This window comes from Marmota flaviventris, chromosome 4, assembly GCF_047511675.1.
Source record: "Marmota flaviventris isolate mMarFla1 chromosome 4, mMarFla1.hap1, whole genome shotgun sequence".
NCBI classification, from domain to species: domain Eukaryota; kingdom Metazoa; phylum Chordata; class Mammalia; order Rodentia; family Sciuridae; genus Marmota; species Marmota flaviventris.
In genome coordinates this window covers 158,475,038-158,483,581 of record NC_092501.1, presented here as the reverse complement: position 1 = coordinate 158,483,581, position 8,544 = coordinate 158,475,038, and the positions used below count along the sequence as shown (strand labels likewise).

Genomic DNA, 8,544 nt, shown 5'->3' with positions numbered 1-8,544 from the left:
TCTTCTTTCAAAAAAGAATTCTACTCTTCATGTTAATTCCAAGTATGCTTCTTCCTATTAAATCATTTGACATTAAATTCATTTAATTTAAATTAAATTCTCTTCTTTTCTTCCCAAGCTTTTTAGACTGCAATTAATCTTAGTAATTTCTTTAATCAATATGATTCTTTTGACATGTAGAAGCCATCACTAGTTACCTTTCCCACTTTTAGCTTTAATAAAACTTACTTGTTTTAAATTCTTCTACTTTAATCTAAAATTGACTGGTTTTTCCCAAAAGGTCAGGGTATTTGATGCAAATTATAATGTCTGGAAATATCTTTTATTTATTGGAACACTCAGAGAGTTGGGAAATTGTTTATTAAATTTTTATTTTCTGACAACTGATAATTGAGAAGTTTATTTTCAAAGCCAGCCTCTTCCATCATTGCATAAGTTGATTATATTTATATAATCTACATAAATTTAAATCTACTTCTGTTGCTTGTAAGATAGTTTGATTATAGCCTGCATTTGAGACAGTAGATTTAATTTTTTAAAAGTTAACCTGGAGCCTTTAAATGTATGTTTTAAAATTAGAATTCAAATTATTGTGTCAGTTTTCCTATTAAAGTGGAAGTAAGCTAGTGTAAACTTAATTCATTCACCTAAATGGAGTGAGAGTGGTCAATTTTACTTCTCCAAAATCCTCTGCTGATTTTTACTAATTTTAAGTAGTAGAAACACTGAAGTTTGTTATTGTATTTTTTTTTTCCCCTAAATAAAATCAACCAACAGCTCTATTCCAAATCCTTTGGTTTTTCTGGGTAAGTGGAGAGCTGAGTTATATAGTGATGAAAGTAGAAAACGTGTCCATTTTGTTGGACTAGACTGTGGTGTGGGTGATACATGCAGATGAGGAGTAAACAAAGTCGAGTTTAATGTTCAATTAAAGGGTGCAGAAATAAGCAGCTTAAAAGGTTGTGATTTAATCAGGGTGCTTCCTTCACAAAATATATTTTAAGATATTGGGTAGTCTTTAGAAAAGGCATGAACTTTCTCATGTGCATATACATGACCCTCTCTACAAAAAAGTAGTTTGTTTCTAGATTTCAGTGGCTGTACTTTTGACAGGCTCTTTCTAGAAATACATATTTGTCCTATAACTAGTTTACATTTTTCAAACAGCACTTTAAGTAGGATTCACATAATAAGAGTTCAAGGAACTTGGGTTTTCCTTAACGTTTGAGTTGCTTTACAAGCTCCTTTTGAAAACGGAAAAGTGGAAGTAATGATTTTTGGCTGTGTGGAATGTTATTAAACTGTCTGCACCCCCCCACCCCCCATGCATTTTCTAAGGTTTACTCATTATAATTGTTAATTTTCTTTTTCCAAATCCACTTTTAACAGAAAGCTGTTAGACTGGCTTCACGAGCCAGCAGCAGGCCGGCTGGAGCCTAGTGGAGGAGGGAGAGGGTCGTGTAGGGGCTGGGGCCGGGGCTGGGACCTGGGCGGGCTGGTGGGAAGCCTTCAGGAGGGGCCCAGGCAGAGACTGCAGTGACAGTGCCCTCCCCGGGCTGGTTGAAGCACCTCACTGGTGACGGGTCTGAGAGCACGTGGCTACGTCATGGAAAGCCAGTCTTTTCAATGCAAACTTCAACTCCTCCTCCTCCCTCTAATGCCTGTAACTCACATCCGAGGCTGGGCGAGGAATCCGGAGGGGAGATTTTCCTCATGCTCACGGTGGTTGGAAACTGGAAGAGTGAGAGGAAGGAGGAAGGGGATTTGTGGAGCTCTCTACCTACTACGAGACTGACCAGGGGAGGGGGCACCTAGATTTGCATCTTTTCTTCCTGGTGATTGAGAACTGCAGGTTCAACCCGATCCCACTGAGCACTGGCGATTGATTATTTAAAAAAAAAAGAAAGAAAGAAAAGAAAGAAAGAAAAAGAAAAAAATCGACACTGGGAGAAGGGAAGCTCTGTCTTCGGCTGCCGGACTCAGTCCCGGAGGTGGTATTGGTGTGTGAGTGTGTGTGGTGGTGGTTTTTTTTTTTTTTTTTTTTTCTCTTTTCTTTCCTTTTTCCTTTTCCTTCCTTCCTTCCTTTCTTTCCTTTTTTTTTTTTCCTTCTCTCCTAGGGGCTACACAATGGCAGTCTTCTCTCAGTAAGATGAATCCTGCTTTGCCTTCTGCAGATCCACCCATCCTCATAACGATCAAGTAAAAGGCTATGGTTTTCTCTTCGGGGATCTTTTGTGCATTACTGCTCTCCCTGATTAGTTTTGGTCTCAGTTGGGATTTCTTTGCCTTTTTGTTTGACTTCATGCTGAAAAAGGATTTTTTTCCCAACCTTTTGGTAATAATCCAGTGGTGATCGAGGGGGGATAAATCATTCACCCTGGCCGAGAAAAAACAATCACTGAGAAGTCTCAAAGAAATATACCACGTGAGGGGAAAAAACTGGGAGAAGATCCGGAATATTATCGTTTTTCCTATGGTAAAACCGGTGCCCCTCTTCAGGAGAACTGATTTCAAATTATTATTATGCAACCACAAGGATCTCTTGTTTCTCAGGGTGTCTAAGCTGCTGGATTGCTTTTCGCCCAAATCAATGTGGTTTCTTTGGAACATTTTCAGCAAAGGAACGCATATGCTGCAGTGTCTTTGTGGCAAGAGTCTTAAGAAAAACAAGAACCCAACTGGTAAGCAAAACATGCATCATGTTATGTTTTTCCTCATAATAACCTGTCTGTTGCTCATCGAGCTAGATCTGCAGTTCTGCTATGCAGGAAGGCAGGGAAACATACAAGGAACCAGGACAGTGTTGCATATAGAGGTGCTGCATGAATAAACAAGTAGCAGCTGGATCCGCGTCTGCGAACCCGAAAACCATTATCAGCATCTCTTGGCTGTGACACGATCCATCACTAGGAGGGCGGAGGAAACTTCTTTTTTTCCTAAATGTATTTGGTTGCCTATGCTTGGTGGAATATTGAAGGGTGCTACGGTTTAAGGTTGTGCCCAAGGCAGCCGAAGCTTCGGTAGTTGGCAGGAGCTAAAGCGACGAGCTCTCCCGTACTTCTGCTGCAGGTTCGGGGACGTAGCACTAGACTTTCTGATTAGCTTGCACAATATTCGCCACCTCGATCACCTTTACCAAAGTAAGAGAGGCCCCCTCCCTCGCGGCCCCGCTCCTCCGTCAGCCCCCGCCTCCCTCCCCCGTCTAGCTCTCGGTGCCCGAGTATTAACTCATTCCCTCTGTCTGCCTCTGACACATCCTGCCACTGGGAATACTTGAGCAGGGTTTATGCCTGAAGGGAACCCCGGGCAGAGAAGACAAGCCCAGCCCCTCTCGTATATGTCATTTAAATCCCCTCTTCAGAAAGCACTGTCAAACCCTGCGTCTGAGTCCCACCGGGGGATGAGTGGGGCAGAGAGTCCCTGCTTTAAGTCTCTTGGTGATCATGCGCTGGGATTCTAAAGGGCTCCAACAGGGAAACTTGCAGTACATTACATAAGAAATGCAAATGCAGGTGATTTGGGGAGCCGGCGAGGGGTTCACTTCCCCTCCTCTCTGTCTGAAGCGTTTGGGGGCGGCCGAGTTGTGGGCGAGCAACTCGGGGGTGGCCAGGCCGGCGGGCTGCATGGTGGCGGCCACCACGGGCGAGGAGGCTGCGTGCGCCTTTCCCGGAACAGCGCCTGCCTGCAGCCAGGGGCTAGGGGAGTCCCCCGACTGAGTTTAGGATGGGGAGGGACCGGCCCTGTGTTTGTGTCTGGAGCTGTGTGGGGAGGAGGGGGCGGGACCGGCTGTCCTGCAGTGGCAGCCCGGCGCTCAATGCTCTGGAAGCTGGCACTGCGGTGCAGTAGATCATGGATCTCTGTGGCCACCCTGACACCCCGAGCTCAGCCAGGGGCCGCGCTGGTACCCGGAACCCACTCTGCTGGGCAGCAAGTGGCTGCCCGCTCCCAGCCTCTGAACTTTGCTAATGCAGCTAGTTGGGGTGGTGCGCTCTGAGGGGGCTGCCGCCTGAGGGTGCAGAGGGAGCAGAGGAGGAGAACAAGGTGTGGGTGGGCGGGGAGGGAGGCAGTGGGCGTGGAGGCTGAGCACCCTTTAAGCACCACTTATGCAGCAAGAGGGAAACAGAATTTTTAGTCTGTCCAAGAGGGCCGCTGCTCACTGATGCTCAAGTACTCAGGCGGAGGAGGTTGCCCCCAGCTGGGGTGCTGAGATGGCAGTGGAGATTTTGAGAGTTGCCTTTGCCTGCCAGTCGCGCTCCGTGGTGCAGCAGACTATCTCTGTCCTGGAACCCTGGTCCTTGTGCTCCAGCTCTATCCCTGGTCTAACCATCCTCCCACCCCCACCCTTATACCCTTCTTTGTCCTAACTTCTCAGCCTTTAGCAGCCCTGTAATAGTATTGCCCCCCTGAGAATTGCCCAGGGGAAAAGCAGTATTCACCTTTCCATGTGCATTGCTATTTCAGCTAGGAGGTGTCCCCCAACCTCCAGCATCCCAGGGACACTTGCTGAGGCTTGGTTCCAGCAAAACCAACCCACATCTGCAACACCATTTCACAGGACTTCCCAAAGTGGGGCAGGTCCAGGGCTGCAGTTGGGAGGGGAGGGGCTCCCGCTTCACACCTTAAGGATCCTGGTTTTCTGAAGCCCTCTCATGTCCTCCTGTGAAAAGATTTAGCTGTCTTCCCAGAAAGGACTACTTTTGTAAAAGCATTATTGTTTAGATTTGGCCATTTGTCTAGGGACCTTGAAGTTAGTCCTTCCATAGTACCTGAGAGTGGGAAATAATTCCCCAAGAGCAGTGTATCTTTGCAGGCCTTTCTGTTTCTTTTATACATGATTTTACTGAAAACACTAATTTCCCCCTAAACACCATTCAAAACATTTTTATTACACTCCCCTCACCCCACCCACTTTCATCTCTCTGGAATAACCCCACCCCCTTTCTCAGGCTTTTTGGAAAGTGTTAAACAAATGACAGTTTATTTTTAGAGCAATTTAATTGGCAGCTTATGAATACTAAAGTACTTGTGTATGAAGTGCCGGGTTAACTCAGGATGTGCCTTACAACACAACCAATCAGGGAGTTTAATCTTAGATTGCCAGTGATTTGAGTTCCGACATGGGGGGTTGCAGCATTTAGTAGATTTTTTAAAACTGGGACATTATTATGTCACACTATCTCACCTTCTAAAAGTTTTTCTTTTAAGCTTGAATCAAACTCATGACTAGCCATCCTCTTTTAGTATTGCACTTGGCAAGTTCCATTCTCCTTCTGCTATTAACATGAGGACTAAAATCGGTTGCAGGTTTTTGATCCCAAGATAGCAGTACAACTAAGAAGTTAATTGGGTAATTAGAATAAAACAAAGACTAAAATCCTTTTAACTGTTAAAACCAAAAAGAACAGATTGACTACTACCTATTATGTTATCTTAAATCTAAAAAGAGGACAATTAACTGGTTTCAAACTAAGACGCTTGGCAGAGTACTGCAAGTACCAGTAAATTTGGTGTAAATCACCTCTTCTTATTTCAGAGATAAATATTAATTTTTCTTCCCAGTCTCCGCAAATTATGCAGCGTGGGGTAGTTTGGTCAAAAATTCCTAGGAGGAATTTCAGAGCACTGCTATATAATCAAGTTGATGTGAAAATAAGGAGATAATAAAGGTGTGAATTTAAGGATGAAGTTATTCACCTTCCCAAAAGTTATTATTAGCTTCATAGTGCTTACAGTTGTTAATAGTTGTTTTTATGTAAAATTTAACTGGAAAAGAACATGCAAAATGTATTTGTGTTACATATACTTAATGTAAATTGCAATAGTTTAAAATCTTGGATATAAATTTGCTATCATCCTAAAAATACCCAATATGGCACAGTTCAACTATTATTAGAGAATGAACACCCCTCCACACACACACACTTAAATGTCCTATTTTTCCCCACTTTGAGTAGAGCAATAGCCATGCATTTAGAATAAATGTTACCTGCTGCAACTTTAACTGTATGAGTCATGCAAGGTGACTGTATTTTGGGCAAATCATTGGACAGGAAATACTAAGTCTAAGTCATTTATATTGCCTGGAGGAGACTTGATATATTTCTTTGAACCAGTATGATAGTTTGTACTGACCAGTGTGTATAACAGGCCAGTTTGGAAAATAATCTAGGTCACTAATCTTGAAGCAAAGTGTGAGAAGAATGTGCTTGAAAGAATAAAGTCCACAATAAAGATAAATACTAAAGTAATATCATTGCCATCTGTTCAGACACATAGTTAAAAAAAAAAAAAAAGCAAAGAAAGCAATGGCCTCTCAAATGTACATATCTGGTAAGCGACCACAGGACATCCTCAAGCCTCTGTTACTTGCTAGGATTTTGGGCATGGGTCAGTGGCAAAGAGCATAGGCATGAAGAGGATGTCCTAGACCTAGTTTTGCTAAGTACTTCAGAACATCCCACAAACTCGTGGCTCAGAGTGTTTCTTTTTCTGAGCTTAGTCTCTTTCTCTGCCATGTAACTGCAATGGAACCATCAGGACTTGGTAGTACCAATTAGCACTTTCTATTTCCTGTTGTTTTTAGCTTTCAGCTCTGCTTTTGTCTTTCACTAAGCTGTTTCAGGCACCAAAGGTACCCAAGACACTTGGTAGGTCACTATTATTCACTTAGATATACACTGTATTTTTAAAGCTACTTGCTTTACATCTATTGCTGTCATGGAATTTTAAAGTAAGAAAATATGGGGAGAGGGAAGTAAAAGAGTAAGCACTTTTTACTCAGCTTGCAGACTCATTCTGGGTTTTGTAGAGTAGGGTGAACCACAAATGGGATACAGCTTCTGAATTTCTACACACTAAATATGTGGCAAACCAAGATGTAAAATTCAGACTGCATTCTAGAAGACCAAACAGGTGGAAGGTTCTTCTTCTAACATGTTTGGCTTTGGGAGTGGGGTTCCATGTACGAGGAGTTGTCCTTAGACTCCATCCAGGAAGCTTTAGTTACTGAGGGAGCAAAATGAGTTGCGCAGAATTGTGCCACTTTGAAAACCAAAAAATGGCATTCAGATAGGTTTCTGAATACTGACTTATTGGTAGAGTGGATTTTTCTTTTTTGAAATTTCTATATAAGTTAACAAATATAAAATTCAATGCTTAATAATCTAAACTTAGTTTTAATAATAAAGATGACTTTGGCTGTACCCACATACAGCCTGTTCTTCTCTTAGCATCCTTGACTGAGAAAATTTGTTCAAATGAAGCATTACTTTCAGAAGGTGCTGAAGCTAATCCTATACTATACGTCACATTTCCCACACTGAACCACTTTTTTAAAATGTTCGAACCCAGTCTTCCATGTTTTAGTAACACAAGCACTAGAGACTTTTGTGAAATGTTCTTATATTAAGGTAACAAGGACAACAACCAATGTTTTCACTCCTTTGCACATTTTGGCATCATACCTCACTCAAATTGACTCATGAGTTTTCTATAAATACTGTGTAGATGTCTCAAAATGGAAGCATTTAATCAAAATAGTTTCTTATGCTCTAAAAGGAAGCAGTTGGGAGGTTTAAGCAGTATAGTAGGATCTCCTTTATTAAGTTTTAAACCATTGCAATGTGCTTACATTTGTAATAAAAACTTTTATCCCAACTGGTAAGAACGTTTTACTCCCTTTCAGTGGGGACTATGGGTCAGGGATATATCTACTTACATATCTACCTATCTAGTGTTGTAATCTGTGTGGTTTTCATGAGGTTTTAGTTTGTATACCATGCACCAGATTTAGTTATGAGTTGAACTTGGGCACTGAAGGGCAGGGAATTTCCTGGGGGAGACTTCTCAGTTCCTTAGTATACCTCTAGAGATACAAACATACTTTTGCTATTATGCTTTGGAGGGACCAACTACTTCCTGATATTTTCCCTGAATATTTCTCTAGTTGCCACAAACTAATTTCTTTACTTAAGTCAGAATGTAAAAGGTAGGATGATGAAGGGAAAAGAAGTTAAAAGGAGGAATTCTTAGGGCTTTCTAAACCTGGGGGACAATAGGAGGAATAACAAACACACGTTTTATGAAGAACATGGAAGCTACTGTTTGCTCAACTAAAATCATCTAAGAAAATCTACCCAACAACTGTTGGGCACTACAGTCTTTATCCTTATCTCCTGGCAAAAACTCTGCTTATGACAGGAGGCAGGTTCTTAATATATTTCAGTAAAATAAATAGGGCAAAACAGGAGTCTCTGAAAAAAGTGAACTCTGGGACTATACCTGATAGTATTTATGCTTACTTCTTTCTAATAGGGCTACCCAAGAATGAGGCTTCTAAATGATAAGAAACAAAAAAATAATGGTGAAAGGTGTCACTGGTGTTAACATCAGGCTCTTCATCGGCTGTGGTAGGCCACCTGAAACATGGTGTGCAAACATGCCCTGGCCACAGTTTATAATACTCTTCCTTCTAAATCTCAAAACTTGAGGCCTGCAATCTATTCCTCACACTTGAGCTTTTCTCAAAAATACAACCTAAAGAGC

General features: G+C 42.0%; 1 protein-coding gene across 2 annotated transcripts in view; it reads left to right on the top strand.

Moving 5' to 3' along the window:
* The first annotated feature begins 2,473 nt into the window (after nt 1-2,473).
* Fgf14 (fibroblast growth factor 14) overlaps nt 2,474-8,544 on the top strand; it is a 633,194-nt gene continuing 627,123 nt past the window's right edge. For both annotated transcript variants that reach the window (XM_027938888.2, XM_027938886.2), the window contains exon 1: nt 2,474-2,681. In XM_027938888.2, the coding sequence (XP_027794689.1) occupies nt 2,474-2,681 (208 nt within the window). The remainder of the gene's footprint in view (nt 2,682-8,544) is intronic.